The sequence below is a fragment of the Phodopus roborovskii genome, unplaced genomic scaffold (assembly GCF_943737965.1).
Source record: "Phodopus roborovskii unplaced genomic scaffold, PHOROB, whole genome shotgun sequence".
Taxonomy (NCBI): domain Eukaryota; kingdom Metazoa; phylum Chordata; class Mammalia; order Rodentia; family Cricetidae; genus Phodopus; species Phodopus roborovskii.
The window spans coordinates 5,984,894-6,000,903 of record NW_026126578.1 but is presented as its reverse complement, the minus strand read 5'-3'; the positions used below and the strand labels follow the sequence as shown (position 1 = coordinate 6,000,903).

General features: G+C 46.1%; 1 protein-coding gene across 2 annotated transcripts; it reads left to right on the top strand.

Moving 5' to 3' along the window:
- Positions 1-3,819: 3,819 nt before the first annotated feature.
- Positions 3,820-15,808, top strand: Cidec (cell death inducing DFFA like effector c). 2 transcript variants are annotated; one of them, XM_051203704.1, is made up of 6 exons: positions 3,820-3,934; positions 5,116-5,193; positions 6,466-6,619; positions 9,916-10,074; positions 10,169-10,359; positions 15,434-15,808. In XM_051203704.1, the coding sequence occupies exons 2-6, from the start codon at positions 5,141-5,143 to the stop codon at positions 15,594-15,596; spliced, it is 720 nt and encodes a 239-aa protein (XP_051059661.1). In that variant the 5' UTR covers positions 3,820-3,934; positions 5,116-5,140; the 3' UTR covers positions 15,597-15,808. The 2 variants fall into 2 exon arrangements, with proteins under 2 accessions (XP_051059661.1, XP_051059660.1); XM_051203703.1 differs by lacking the exon at positions 3,820-3,934 and adding an exon at positions 4,784-4,917.
- Positions 15,809-16,010: the final 202 nt, after the last annotated feature.

Sequence of the window (16,010 nt, the reverse complement as noted above, 5' to 3'; positions counted from 1 at the left end):
CCGGGTTTTTTTTTTTAATCCTGTACACACACACACACACACACACACACACACACACACACACACACACACAAACACACACACACACAAACACACACAGTATATGTGATGGTCAGAAGATGACTCACTCAAGGGAGTCAGTTCTTTCCATTATGTAGGTCTCAAGGATTGAACTCAGGTCATCAAGTTTGTAAGGACCCACTGAGCCATTTTGATGGTCCTTGTGCTATTTGAAAGTCAGGTCTTACTCTATAGTCCACACTAACTTGCAACTCACTATGCAGGGTAGAGGGACCTTAAGCTCAAAGCAATCACCTTGCCTCTACCTCTCAAGTTCTGGGATCCCAAGTCTAAGCCACCATGCCCAACTGCATTATTTTATTTTATTTTTTTCTTCTTCCCAGTACATTATTAGAAAACAAACAAGATGAAACATCAAACAAAAAACGTTCCTGTTTTTGTGAGATCTTGAGATCTTTTTTTTTGTTTGTTTGTTTGTTTTGTTTTTGTTTTTCCAGACATGGTCTCTCTATGTAGCATTGGCTGTCCTGGAACTTCCTCTGTAGACTAGGCTGGCCATGCCCCCTGAGTTCTGGGACTAAAGCACCAACAGGCAGCAAGAACATTTTTTTTTTTTTTTTTTGTGTCGGGACCTCCAGCGCTGTGTGGCTCAGGCTGAAGCCCCCAGGGGATCAGGATGAGAAATGTACATCAGCAATCCAGCTTCCACTTGGTCTCTGGCCCAACTCCTCCAGGTGTGGCCTAAAGCTATCTTGCTTTCGGCTGGATTATCAGACCATCACACTGCAAGTGATCAATGAATGAATGTTGCCTCTTCCAGAGATTGGCTTAACTCTAAAAAATGCCATAGCAAAAGAGCCAGCAAGTCCTCACTAGACCTGCAGAGGCCTGCCATGTGACTAAGGGAAAGAGAAGCTGGACATCTCTGTCTTCATGTTGTATCGACACCTCTACCCGTTTAGTATCTTAAGGTTTGAATCAGCTTCCCAATCAGCTGTGTCTGTAAATGTGGTAGGCATTTAAAAAGTACTAATCTTAACCAAGTGTTGTGGCACATGTCTTTCGTCCCAGCACCCTGGAAGGCAGAAGCAGGTGGATCTTTATTTCAGGCCAGCCTGGTCTACAAATCAAATTCCAGAACTAGCAAAGAAACACTGTCTTTTTAAAAAAGGGTTCGAAGAAGAATTTAAGTACTCATCTTAAAGGCTGGTAATTAAAGGCCAATTTTCACTCATTGTACCTGTAGCTCTGTCCTTTCCCTTTAAGAATGAAGATACCAGGGGTAAGTAAGAAATGTATTGGGCAAAGCCCAGGAGATGGCTTTGCAGGTACAGGTACATGCTACCAACCTAGGTTTTATCCCTAGGACCCACGGGTGGAAGGAGAGAACCAACTCCTGCAAACTGTCCTCGGACCTCCATACATGCTCACAGGCCCACATACATACACACTTAAGTACACACACATAAAAAGGGGTGGGGGGAGGGCTGGAGGGACGGCTCAGTGGTTAACAACATGTGCTGCTCTATGCTCTAGTACAGGAAGGAAGCTCAGTTCTCAGCACCATACAGCAATTCACAACCCCTTGTAACTCTGGTTTCAGGGGATCTGTCGCCCTCTTCTGGCCTCCACAGGCACTGCATGCATTCAGTGAACATACATGCAAACATTCTTACACATAAAATAATTCTTTTAAAAAATAAAACAGATATAAAAAAGACTGATAGGGACATTATAGGTTGACAGTAATAAATTTTTTGCCACATCCTGCAGTGTCTAGAAGCCTCCAGTGGTTGTTCTAAACCTGAAAAAAGACATAATCCTCGTTCTAATTTGGCCCCTCTGCTCTGACCTTTGCAGCTTGTTGTAAGAGCCAGGAACAGCCAGCCTGAGAGGTAGTCCTCTCTCTAGCAATCAAAGGAACCTTACTCCAGACTGGAGGTAGCAGCTGATTAGAATGGTTTGGGCAGAATGGAATAAGCTGCTTAGTTGTGCATATATATTGTTCCCCATTTTTGTTTTAATTTTTGAGGCAGTGTCTCATGTTGTAGCTTTGGTTAGCCTGGGATCCACCAGGTCATTCGTGTTGTCCTTGAACCCACGGAGATTCCCCTGCCTCTGCCTCCCAAGTACTGGGATTAAAGGCATGTACTACCTGTCTCATTGTCCCATTCTTTGTTCTTTTCCTGTGAAATCCTAGAGCTACTATCCACACCCCAAAAACAAGGCTGCAGAGACTGGTCCACACCCCAAAAACAAGGCTGCAGAGACTGATCCTCTCACATTTTCTGGTGTAGCCACACTGAATAAATTTCCTTTTGTCTCTCTGGTTGTTAGACTTCTTGAAGATTTATTTTTATTTTATGTGTACAGTGTTTGCTGCATTTATGTCTTTGTACCAATGCATGCAATGCCCACAGAGGACTGAAGAGGGCGTCAGATCCCCTGGAGCAGGAGTTATTGTGAATTGCAGGTAATAGAACCTGGATCCTCTGGAAGAAAAGCCAGTGCTCTTAACCACTGAGACATCTCTCCAATGCTAGGTGTAATGTGAATGCTTTTCCTAGAGGTTTTGATGGAGAAATTTTTATTTATTGAGTTGAGAGAGAGAGAGAGAGAGAGAGAGAGAGAGAGAGAGAGAGAGAGAAAGTTGGTTCATGGAAGGACAATCTATGAGATGAAGAGTCAGGTCTTTCTACTATGTGGGTCCTGGGGATTAAATTCAAGCTGTCAGGTTTGACAAGTACCCTCACTCACTGGGTCATCTTGCTGGCTTTATTTTAATTTTTCTTAGTTGCAGTGTTTATAGCAATAAATCATTGATTTTTATACTCTTTTTATTTTGAAGGCTTTATAGCTCGGGCTTTTCTTGAATTGGAGATGATCCTCCTGCCTCTGTCTATTGAGTCCTGTAGTTCACTATACCTAAGATTTGTGATTTCCCACCCGCTTTTCTTGCCAGGTTGTCACTCTGTAGCCCAGGCTGGCCTATAAACTCTCTGTAGCCCAGGCTGGTCTCATCCACAGCAGTCTTCCTGCCTTGCTTCCCAAGTGCTGGATAGGATTGTAAGAATTATAGGCATGAGCTACCACTCCTAGCAAGATATTTTGTTTCAATATTACATATTTCATCATATCCTAATATCTGCTTCTATTTATTACACATAATATTTTATCAATGACAAACACTTGTATCTATTGAGCACCTAAGTGCCAAAAGTTTTCATTATGTATATATTTTTGGTTTTTGTTTGTTTGTTTTGATTTTTCAAGACAGGATTTCTCTGTCTGTCCTGGAACTCACTTTGTAGACCACGTTGGCCTTGAACTCATAGAGATCTGCCTGCCTCTGCCTCAAAAGTGCTGGGATTAATGGTGTGTGCCACCACCGCCTGGCTATATTTTGTTTTTAAGACAGGACCTAACTCTATAGCCCAGGCTAGCTTCAAACTCTTGGGCCCTCTTTATGCCTTGGTCTACCAAGTGTTGAGATTACAGCTCTGAGCCACCATTCCTGGCTTCAACAGGAGCATTAATCCTTATGCACAGGAGAAAATCCAGGTCTGACAGAAGGCAACTTATGTGAACACAAACAGCTGGTGTGTGTGTGTGTGAGGGGGAACTCAGACCACAACCCATGTCTGTTGCTTTCTGTGCCCTCTTGCCTGGTACCATGTCCTGGGCAGTGCCTCTTCCTTCTAGAGCTTTCGAAACATGCCTTTTTCCCCCTTTCGGGGCTATCTGGAAGTCAGTCTGGCTTGAAATCCCTAGGGGAGAGTTTCAAACTCACTCCCTATGCTCTTTCCCCCAGCTGGGGCTGGGGGCCAGGGGAGTGGCTTCCCACGAGATGGAAATAAAATGGAGGGAGACTTGGGCTGTGCCTGGCCAGGAAGTATTGCCAGGAGGCTAGGAGGTGAGGGGGGGGAGAAGAGCTGGGGTGTTTGGCTACCACAGAGCAGGTGTGGTGGGGTTGGTGGAGCTGTGTGCGGGGTGGGGTATAAGAAATGGGTGAAACAAGAGAGCTTGGGTAGCGTTAAGTGGGGATGAGGGGAATCCAACTGTCAGGTTGACTCAACTGCCGGAGATCCCGAGTTATCAGAAGGGAAGAATGTTTTCGCTGACCGAGGAGGCAGTTCTCCGTACCTGCCCACTACTGGTGTTCACACTAGCTCCCTGTGCTACCGGCTAGAAATAGGGACAGTGGAGACCAGAAAGCTGCAGCAGAAATGGACAGGGCAGGTCAGGGTGCAGGAGTCAATCTGTGAGCCATCAGAAAAGGCTTTCCTGGGTTGGCAGCAGGGAGCCTGGGCTTGAGCTCTGAGTTTGAGCCAAGCATTGCAGGTAGAAGAGACTGCCTGTGCAGGGACTTGCAGGCAAGAACCAGAGAACAGCGACATAGGAGGAAAGGCAGGGACCAGCACAGGGCCTAGGATTACCCCGCTACAGCTGTAAGGCCCAGCCGGGTACCCGAGTCACAAAACACAGTAGTTAGTTATCTAACTAAATCAGTTAAGGCTCAATAGAAGTTTGGTATCAGCTCCTTTGTCACATTAGTCATGGTGCCAAGGGCTGAGTGTGGGTAACAACTATGGTATTGGAGAGCACAAACCTAGACAGTCTCTAACATCACAGAAAGTTCTCCTGGCCAGTTCTAAGCCTCAGGGGGGGTTTATTGCTCAAGGGCCAGTGGTTAGAGCAGGCTCTCCAAGGTCTGGCTGCCGGTGGAGTTTCTGGACAATAGGTGACTTTCAGGTCTCTCATGGCTGTGACTCACCTCCTGCCAGCATAACTCGGACTCTGCCCCCAGGGACAGGGACAAATCAGTGAGGGCCTCTTCAGCCTTGACTTAGGCTCCTCAGCTCAGTGTAACCAGAGCTTGGGGCAGAGAAACATGGAGTGAGTTGTGCTGGGGCTGGGAGCAGCTGTGAAATGGGGGGAGGGGTAGCCATGACTCGGTGTGGTTGGTATGGATTCAGGGAACTGGGGCAGAGGGTTGCTGTGTGGGGGCTGGGATCCGCTGGATCAAAGAAAGAAAGAGAGGGACCGCTCCCTCCCTTCCCACTCTAACCACAGAGGTTACTGCCTCCCAATCAGGTCCAACACAATCCAGCTGACAAGGATGGACTATGCTATGAAGTCTCTCAGCCTTCTGTACCCCAAGTCACTGTCCAGGTAAGGAGAGCTGGGGACAGGAAGGAAGGGGGGACCTGGGGAGCCTTCTGTTAGAACTTTGGAAACTTTAATGGGTATAAAAACCATGTAGGAGCTGGATGTGATGGCATATGCTTTGAATCTCAGCACTCAGGAGGCAGACACGGGCAGATCTTTTTGAGTGCAAGGCCAGCCTGTAGTGGGCACGGCAAGTTCCAGGTCAGTCAGGGCTACATAGGCCATCCTATCTTAAAAGAAAAAAGTCATGTGGGTGTCTAGCTGGAACAGATATGGCCAGGCATGGTGGTACATATATGCTTTGGGGAGCAGAGGCATGAGGATCTTGGTGAGTTTGAGGACATAGAAAGTTCCAGGTCCACACACAGAGAGAGACGGACACAAAACAATACAGAGACACAGAAAGAGACAGAGAGAGAAAGAAGAGGAAATTAGTTCCAGTCAACCAGGTCTACACATCAAGAAGCTGTCTCAAAAACAAGCAAATAAGCAAGACCCCCATTAAAACAAAACAAACAAATCCTACAATAAGCCCTCTCAGATGACTCAGGAGGTCCCATCCTATGCTCTCTCTGCCACCACCACAGTTCCTGTCACATCTGGAATAGAAAGGGCCAGGCTCAGCACTGGGTGCCTTCATTCCTGATCTCCCAGGAGCCCCATTCCTTCTCTGGGCACTACTAAACCCAGGCAACAGATGAGGAAACTGAGTCACAGGCTGGGTATGCTTTCACCCAGCACATCCGTAGCAGAGATAAACTTAGAATTTGAACTGAGACCCAGACTCTCTCCATTCCTTTCTTTCTAACCTGTGTACCTCAGAATCCCCACATATTCTACAGGCTGCTTTATATACACACACACACAGAGGCACGCACACAGAGGTACACACACAACACACATACACACACACACAAACACACCAGCTCCATTTCTCCGCTCTTCAGGCAAGGTGAACAAGGCCATAAAATTAGAGCCATCCTTGGGGGAACTGTGGCTGGTCCAAGAGCCAGCCACACTGACATGGCTTGGGGACTTGTTAGCAGTCCCCTAGGCTCCACTCAGAGGCACTGAAATGAGTCTGACTTAAGCAAGATTCCCGCTGATTTCCCTGTCCATCCAAATTGGAGCTGTATCTTCTGATGGACCTTGTGAAAGGCGTGGGAGCAGCCATGATTGGTTGGAAGGAAGAGTCACACCTTAACTCAGCAGGCAGGTGTGGGCAGACCTGATAGCAGTAGGCAGGTCATCTGATATTCAAACTGTTGTCCCCAGGCATATAGCAGTGAGCACAGCAGTGGTGACCCAACAGCTGGTGTCTAAGCCCAGCCGGGAGGTCCCCAGGGCAAGGCCCTGTCGAGTTAGCACGGCAGATCGGAAGGTTCGCAAAGGCATCATGGCTCACAGCCTGGAGGACCTCCTGTGCAAGGTAAGGATCTGCTTGTACCCTGCATAGGCTCAGGCCTTGGCTGAGAGTTTACTCTGCCAGCGGCTTCAGTCTCTGGATGGGCCTGAAGTCTGTGCACATGGGCACGCAGCATGTTCTTAAGCGGTGAAAGGTTCTTTTTGGTGTCAGCACTGGAAGGTTTTGGTGTCAGTGTTGGAGGGTTGGCATTCCTGCCTGGAGAGCTGTGTATATGATAAGTGACTTGGTCAAGGGACAGAAGGGCAGTACCTTGCCATCTCACACACTAACAGTGGGTGGGTGGTTATTCTCTTGCACTGCATTCCCTTTCCCCAGTATCTCTTACGCTTGAGAAATGAGCCAGGCATGGTGGCTCGTACCTGGGAGCCCAGGACTTCGGAGACTGGGATAGGAAGATCTCAGATTTGAGGCCAGCCTGGGATACATAGTTGAGTCCCAGGATACTCGAGTATGTCTCAAAAGAAATTAAAACTAAGGCTGAGTATGGTGGGGCACGAAGAAGCAGGAGGACCACCGTTTGAGGTCAGCCTGGTCTCTACATAGGGAGTTCCTGCTCAACTAGGGCTACATAACAAGACCCCCAGCAACGCTCATCTTGAGGCTCTGTTGGAGCACTGCTGAGTGTCCTGCAGACCTGGACAGTTCCATTTTATAGTTTAAAATTATTGCTGTACATGTATGAAGTGTGTGTGAGTACTGGCATTGCCCATGCCACAGGGTACATGTGGAGGTCACGGGGCAACTTTCGGGAGTCAGTTTTCTCCTTCTACTGTGGGCTCCAAGTGTTGAACTCAAATGTTAGAGTTTGCCCTGCATATACCCTTACCTGCTGAGCCATTTAACTGTCTTTTTGGTTTTGTTTTTTGTTTTTGTTTGTTTGTTTGTTTGTTTGTTTTATCAAGACAGGGTTTCTCTGTGGCTTTGGAGGCTGTCCTGGAACTAGCTCTTATAGACAGGCTGGTCTTGAACTCACAGAGATCCACCTGCCTCTGCCTCCTGAGTGCTGGGATCAAAGGCATGCGCCACCACTGCCTGGCATCTAGCTGGCTTTTAAGATGACAAGCCAGTAATTTTATTTCCTGTCCCTCAGTTTTGAATGACCTGTTTGACAGGAACAAGATTACAAATAAGTTGTTGGGGCAGTGGTTAAAAGTACTTTCAGAGGACAGAGGTTCAGTTCTCAGCCCTCACATGGCCAAGTTTCAGGGCATCTGATGCTCTTGTGGCCTCCAAGGGCACTGAGAGCATGTGCTGGGCATGACACACATGCAGGCACAACACAATTCTGCCTCACACTTTAAATTTACTAATTTATTGATACCAAAAGACATCCAGACATTCATATTTGCAGGGGGTGGTTGTTCAAGACAGTGTTTCTTTGTATCCCTGGCTATCCTGGAACTCACTAAGTAGAGCAGGCTGGCCTTGAACTCAGTTTCCCAAGTGCTGGGACTAAAGGTGTGTGCCTCTACCCTGGAGCACCAGACATTCATATTTTAATGGGATATAATGATATTAGCAGGTTGTTTACTGGTGGTCAAATTACCCCAGACTCAGTCAAGAGAACAGTTATCAACCCAGCATTGGATATTCTTCTTTCTTTCTCCACCCCCTCCCTTTTATTTTCTGGGGACAGGGTCTTGGTATGCAGTCCTGGCTGGCTGCCATCTTCATGTACAGACCAGGCTAGCCTTGAACTTGCTGAAATCCCTCTGTCCCTACCTTCTAAATATTAGGATTACCAGTGTATACCATCCATCATTCTTGACTGAAATGTATCTTATATATACACATATATGTGTGTGTGTACATATGTGTGTGTGTGTGTGTATATATATATATATATATATATATATATATATATATATATACTTTTTTTTTCATTTAAACTTACTTTGTGTGTATTGGTGTGAAGGTGTCAGATCCCCTGAGACTAGAGTTACAGATGGTTGTGAGCTGCTATGTGGGTACTGAGAATTGAACCTGGGTCTTAACCACTGAGCCATCTCTCTAGTCCCCAAACTGTATTCTTTTAATTAGTTTAGTTTGGGGCTCGACTGGTCACCATCCAGATGTTAACAGCATGCGTTGCTCACGTAAATAACCCGGGTTCAGTTCCCAGAACCCACACTGGGTAGCTCACAATCACCTGTAACTAACTGTAGCTCCAGAGCATGACATAGATAGACACTAGGAAGATGCACAATCCCACCCACATACATACACACACACACACACATAATTAAAGACAAAAATTTAAAATCGTGGCCAGGTATGGTGGTACATGCTGTAGGCAGACTCTTCTGTCCCGACAGCCAGTTCCTAAATAACCACACAAAGACTCATTATTAACTATAAATGCTTGGCTGATAAGCTTAGAGTTGTTTTTAGCTAGCGCATATAACTTCCTTTTATTATCTACCTTCTGCCACATAGTGGTACCTTCTTTCAACACAGCATGTTCATCTTGCCTCTCTCTGCATCTGCTTGTGACTCCCAAGACTGCCCTTCTTCCCAGAGTCCTCTGTGTCTTTCTTTCCCGCCTGTACCTCCTGCCTAGCTACTGGCCAGTCAGTTCTTTTATTAAACAATCAGAAGGCATCTTGGCAAAAATACATCTTTACGTGTACAAAAAGATTATTCCATAACAACATGCCTTTAATCCCAGCACTTGGGAGGCAGAGGCAGGTGGATCTCTGTGAGTTCGAGACCAGCCATGGCTACATAGTGAGACCCTGTCTTAAAGCAAAAGAAACAAAAAACCACCACCACCAAAATAAAGTTTGACTGGGTCTGGTGGTTTAGGCCTGTGATCCAAGTTACTTGGGAGGCTGAGGCAAGAAGGTCTAAACAGAAGACTGAGGTCTGCCGGTACTACACACTGAGTTCCAGGCCAACCTAAACAACTTCAAAGACCCTGTCTTCAAACAAAGGTACAAAGGAGGCTGGGGATATAGTTCAATGTTGCAGTTTGCCCAGTATGCCTGAGGTCTAAGATTTGACTCCTAATATCGCCCCTGACCCCCAGAAAAAGAGAAACTTATGGTATGTAATTTATATATCACTAAAAAAGACCTCACATTTGACTCCCGTTCTATTAGACTGCACTGTTTCTTGGGACTAGGAAGTACTGAGACACAGCCTTGAGTGGGCCCCCACAGTAACAGTCAGTCCATTGCAGGGATGGATGGTAGCTCACTTGCTGTCCCTCTGGCAGCTGAGGTGCTTTACCGTGGGTCTTCGTCCCTCAACTCTGTCTACATCGGGATGGCAGAAATGTCACCAACCTTCTTTTCCAGGCCCAGGACATCTTGAAGCTTAAAGACAAGCCTTTCTCCCTTGTGCTGGAGGAAGACGGCACGATTGTCGAGACAGAAGAATACTTCCAAGCCTTAGCAAGAGATATCGTGTTCATGGTCCTGCAGAAGGGGCAGAAGTGGAAACCCCCATCAGAACAGGTGACAGCCCCCCACCCCCACCCTGCCCTCCGGGGTAAGTGTCGAGGGCGTGGGAGTAGTCCCGGAGGCGAGCTAACATGGGTGTGTCTTGCAGCGCAAGAAGAGACCACAGCTATCCCTTTCCCAGAAGCCAACAAAGAAGATTGATGTGGCCAGGGTAACCTTCGACCTATACAAGCTGAACCCTCAGGACTTTATCGGCTGCCTGAACGTGAAGGCGACCCTCTATGACACATACTCGCTTTCCTATGACCTGCACTGCTACCGGGCCAAGCGCATCGTGAAGTGAGTGGATTGGGACACCTGGGGACCGGGTGTGAAACTAGCTAACCAGAGGTCCTACCTGTCTTCCCAAAGCTAAGCTGTCTCGGGGCCTGGGTTGGCACTGGGGCTAACAAAGAATGACAGCCACATCTGTGAAGGGGCCTATCTAGGTGACTTGATTTGCATTAGGGTGTGCAGAAATTGATTACTTCTTAGTATAGCAATGTCCATTTCACCCCCAAAGTAAATTTCACACAGTCACTGCCCAGTGAACTTTCTTTTGTGTGCTGGGGATAGAACCCAGTGCTGCACACATGCTAAGCACAGAGTCATAGCCTGAGCTATTTCCACAGCCAACGTTTTTTATAAGTGAGAATGTAACTATAATGTAACTTTGGAGGTGGAGAATCAGGAGTTCAAGGACAAAAAGAGCCCCAACTGCAGCTAGCTCACAACCACATGTTGCAACTCTAGAGGATATGTCGCCCTCTTCTGATCTCTGTGGGCACTGCACTCAGGTGCATACACCCCCCCCCCCCCCCACACACACACACTTACCTATCATGGAAAAAATAAAAATAAAAAGGCCAGGAGTCACCTCTTTAGTCCCAGCACTCAGGAGGCTGAGGCAGGTGAGCCTCTGTGAGTTCAGGACCAGCCTGGTTTACTGAGCAAGTTCCAGAGTAGCTAGAGCTGTTACATAGAGAAACCCTGTCTTGAAAAACTAAAAAAAAAAAAAAAAAAAAAAAAAAAAGGTGATGTCAAACTGTGGTTAACTGAGTGACTTAGTGGTGTTTGTGGTGTTGCTGTGACTTTTAAAAAATGTACTAAGGGTCAGGTGTGGTAGTGCACTCTCTTAATCTCAGCCAGCATTCAGGAAGCAGAGGCAGGTAGATCTCTGTGAATTTTAGACTAACCTGGTCTACATATCAAGTTCCAAATTCTAGCTAGAGCTCACAACGAGTCCTTCAAAAAGACTGTGTTAACATTTTTTTGTTGTGGCCACTTTAAGTGACTTGCTGGGCAGCATGAAGTAACTAACCATGTTGTGTAAGCATCGCCTTGGTTTCCAGAACATTTCCACCGGGCAGCAAAGTTGTACTCCATAAATAATAGTTCTCAGCTCTCTCCTGAGGCCCTGCTAACCTTTACTCTACTTTCTGTTCCTGCATTGATCTAGCCTAGAGACTTGATAGAAATCGGATCAAACAGTGTTTGTCTGTTCATGACTGCTTTCCCCAAAGAATCCTGTTTTCAAGTTTCACTCATTTGTAGAATAGGCCTTATTTGCATTCCTTTTTAAGACTGGCTGGCTAGACTCAAACCTCAGTTCTCCAATTTGAGAAATAACTTTGAAGGCACTGCATGAAACATATGTAAAGTCATGCATGGTGGCACAAGCCTTGTAATCCCAGCTGCTCAGGAAGTTGACACAGGAGGATGGCAAGTTAGAGGCTTGCCTGGGTACAGGGTAAGTTCAAGGCTAACTTGGGCAACTTAGTGAGATGATGTTGAAAAGTAAAAAAGTAAAAAGAAATCTGAGGAGGCTGGAGAGATGGCTCAGCGGTTTAGAGCATTGACTGCTGTTCCTGAGGTTCTGAGTTCAATTCCCAGCAACCACATGGTGGCTCACAGTCATCTATAGTGAGATCTGATGCCCTCTTCTAGCATAAAGTCATACATGCAGATAGAGTACTCATATACATAAAGTAAATAAACTTTAAAAAAAGAGAAGAAAGCCGAGGCTGTAGTTCAATGGTAGAGCACTTGCCTAAGGCCCTGTATCCAATTCCCTAGTACCACAAAGAGACACACACACATGCTTTCAATGCTGAGGATTGAACCAGGACATTCATACATGCTAGACAAGCACCATTAAGTTATACTTCTAGCCCTAATATATATATTATATTTCCAGCCTTTATATCTTTTTTTCTTTCTTTTCTTTTTTCTTTTTCTTTTTCTTTTCTTTCTTTCTTTTCTTTTTTTTTTTTTTTATTCCTCTGTGTTGGCTTGGCTATCTTGAAACTCACTCTATAGACCAAGCTGGCCTTGAACTCAGAGATCCAACTGCCCCTGCCCCCAGAGTGCTGGGATTAAAGGCCTGCACCACCACTGCCCGGCCAGTGTTTATCGCTCTATGTGTGTGTATTATGTGTATGAGTAGGGCACCCATGTACCACAGCATGCATTTAGAAGTCAGAGGACAACCTAAAGTGCCGGGCTCATCTTCCACCGTGTTTGAAGCAGGGTCTCTTTGTTGTTTTTCTGTCGTATATGCCAGGCTTGCTGGCCTGAAAGCTTCAGGGAAGTCTCTTGTCTCTGTGTCCCACCACAAGAGGAAAGCTGGGATTACAGATACAGACGACCACCCCCAGCTTTACAAGGGTTTTCAGGTCCTCATGGCAGTATGACATCACCTCAGGCCACTAAATTAAGAAAATGCATACATACATACATACATATGCTTTTTTGAGACAGAATATCACTTTGTAACCGTAGCTGTCCTGGAACTAGCTTTGTAGACCAGGCTGGTCTTGAACTCATAGAGATCTCCGTGCCTCTGTCTCCCAAGTGCCAGGTTTAAAGATGATTACCACATCTAACTTTTTTAGTTCAGTTTTTAAATATTTTATATTTAGCATGTGTGTGTCAGGGAGAGTTTGTGCGCAGGCCACAGGCATCTGATCCCCTGGAGCTGGTATCACAGATGGCTGTGAGAGCCTCCTGTCATGGATGCTAGGAGCCTATTGAGTCCCCTACAATAGAAGTACATGCTTTTAACCACCAGGCCACCTCTCCATCCTGAGATAGGTTTTATGTGAACTTCTTATGATTCTAAGTGTGTTTCTACTCCCCTTGAACCCACCCAAAACATAAATTCATATATTGAATGAAGGTTAATTTTTTAAAAAAATTTATGTATTTAATTGTGTATGTGTATGAGTACATGCCTGCCATGGCATGAGAAGGCAGGTTATCCTTCTGTACAAGATTACATTTATTATATTTATGTGTGTATCTGAGCTCGTTGGCCCTGAGCTTCTGTGCGGGCTGAGTGTGGTCCCTGAGAGATACCTTGGGTTATTGGGGTTGGCAGCCACAAGTACCTTTACTGAGTCATCTCAATGGCCCCGAAGACAAGGTTAACACTAGGCAGGAGTGTTTCTTTTTGTTTGTTTGTTTTTCCTTTTTTGAGATAGGGTTTCTCTGTGTAAGAGCTTTGGCTGTCCTGGTACTGGCTCTGAAGACCAGGATGTCTTTGAACTCACAGAGATCTGCCTGCCTCTGCCTCCCCATTGCTGGGATTAAAGGCATGAGCCAGCACTGCCCAGCAATATTTCTCTTTCTTGTGTCTTCTCTTCCTTATTGTTCTTAAGACCAGCAACTCCTAGTGACCCTCACCGAGCCCTTGTAAATAGCTGTGGGAGAACTTGCACTCAGCCAGCAGCTCTTGGCTGCATGTCTCTGTCCATCAGACCACATGTTAAATGCTTACATTAGTTTCAAACTCATAACCCATTTTATGTGTCACAAAGCTGGAGCTCAGAACCTCAGAGCCAGAACAGTTAAAGGTTTTTAAGGTCTTCCTTCCTTCCTTCCTTCCTTCCTTTCTTCCTTCCTTCCTTTCTTCCTTCCTTCCTTCCTTCCTTTCTTCCTTCCTTCCTTCCTTCCTTTCTTCCTTCCTTCCTTTCTTCCTTCTTTCCTTCCTTCCTTCCTTTCTTTCTTTCTTCCTTCCTTCCTTTCTTCCTTCTTTTCTTCCTTCCTTCCTTCCTTCCTTTCTTTCTTTCTTTCTTTCTTTCTTTCTTCCTTCCTTCCTTTCTTCCTTCTTTCCTTCCTTCCTTCCTTCCTTCCTTCCTTCCTTCCTTCCTTTCTTTCTTCCTTCCTTCCTTAGGCAGAGTTTCATGTGTTTCAGGCTGGTCTCAAACTTTCTATGTAGCCAAGGGTGACTTTGAACTTCTGATCCACCTGCTTCTACCTCCATAGTGCTGGATCTTAGGTTCACAGTCCTATATTATTGTCTATGTTACCACACTGGGTTATTGTGGTGCTAGGGATCAAACCCAGGGCTTTGTTCACGAAAGGCAAGCACTCTACTAAATTAGCTACATCCCCCATCCTTAGAATATGATAGTTTTAAAAACACACACAAACCACTGTGAATCAGTGCTCAGCCCTGTCTGGTCCAAGTTCTATGCTTAGTATATGATAATATCAGGCATGAGAGTCTTGTGGCCAGCATTCTGAGAACTGACCTGGAAATACTATAAAGCTTAGGAAACAGTGTTACAAAGGGTAGACATGTGTTGTGTAAGTTAATCTGGCTGGCCCAGAGTAGTTTAAAGAATATGGGGATGGGGGCATCTCTCTGTGGCAGGTCAGCTGCTCATGCACAAATAAAGCCCTGGGTTCCATCCCCAGCACCATAGAAAAGAAAAGAATAAAACAAAGTATCAATAAGAAAATGAAAAGCTTTGTTTTGAGAACTCAAGGTAAACATGAGAAAAAGCAAGGGGTTCCGGAAAAGTTGTCACAAGAGTAGAGGCAGGACTATATATATGGGGATGGCTGGCTGTGAGCCTGGTCCCCAGTTCCTGTCAGTACTGGAAGTATTTTCATCATTTCACTTTAGTAATACTTAGATCTTCCTAGGAAGGAAAGCTAACTTGAGCCCAGTATGGGTGGGGCATGTCTGTATTCCTAGCACTTGGGAGGACAAGGCAGGAGGGTCACAGACTTTCGGGCTACATGGACCGTATCTCCAGATTCTGTCTCAAAAAGAGCCAAATCAAAACCAAACCAAACCAGTGAGATGTGGTGGCACATAGCTTCCACAGCATCAGGAAACTGAGGCAGGAGATTACTGTGAGTTCCAAGCCAGCCTGAGCTACATAATGAGTTTCTAGGTAACCTGAGCTACAGTGTAAGAGTCTATCTGAAAAAGAAAAGAAAGAAAAGAAAGAGGGAAACAAAGAAAGAAATCTAACTTGAAGCCAGCTGTTTCAGGCCAGCATAGAAAAACGGAGAAGATATTTGGGGAGATAGGGTGGAGAGCGTGGAGAGCGTCTAACCTGTGTGCCTTGCCGTCTCCCAGGGAGATGCTCCGCTGGGCCCTCTTCAGCATGCAGGCCACAGGTCACATGCTGCTCGGCTCCTCCAATTACATGCAGCAGTTCCTGGATGCCACGGAGGAAGAACAGCCATCCAAAGCCAAGACCTCCTCCTTCCTCCCTGCCTGTCTGAAGATGCTGCAATGAAAACCTAAGTCCTCAGGAGCTGTCCCCAGCCAAGGATGTGACTGGAGACCTGCGCTGTGCTAGAAGCACCCACAAGCCTGGCAGCTACAGAGCTTCTTGCCTACCTACACCTCTGTCACAGCACAGCACCAAGGAAATTGCAGGAAGGGCTGGAGCCCTGGGGTGGGCCAGTCAAGGGAGAACTTCTTAGCCTGGCCCAGTTCCTCCCTTCCTGTTGCAGTGAGTTTTAGGGGATCAATACTGTCCCTGCCAGGCTTTGGCACAAAGTATGCCACTTTGTCTTCACATGCCATGCTGTCCCTATGTGCCATTCCCTCTCTAATGTCCCCTCCTGCCTTGACCATGCTCATCATGCAACAGACATTGTTATGTGCCCATCATGCAACAGACATTGTTATGGTGGCCTCCAGAATA

What these genes read in the sequence shown, in the direction of transcription:
- Cidec (XM_051203703.1), top strand. An exon ending in TACCCCAAGTCACTGTCCAG is followed by an intron (nt 5,194 to 6,465) that starts GTAAGGAGAGCT and finishes TGTTGTCCCCAG; the next exon opens with GCATATAGCAGTGAGCACAG. An exon ending in TGGAGGACCTCCTGTGCAAG is followed by an intron (nt 6,620 to 9,915) that starts GTAAGGATCTGC and finishes CTTCTTTTCCAG; the next exon opens with GCCCAGGACATCTTGAAGCT.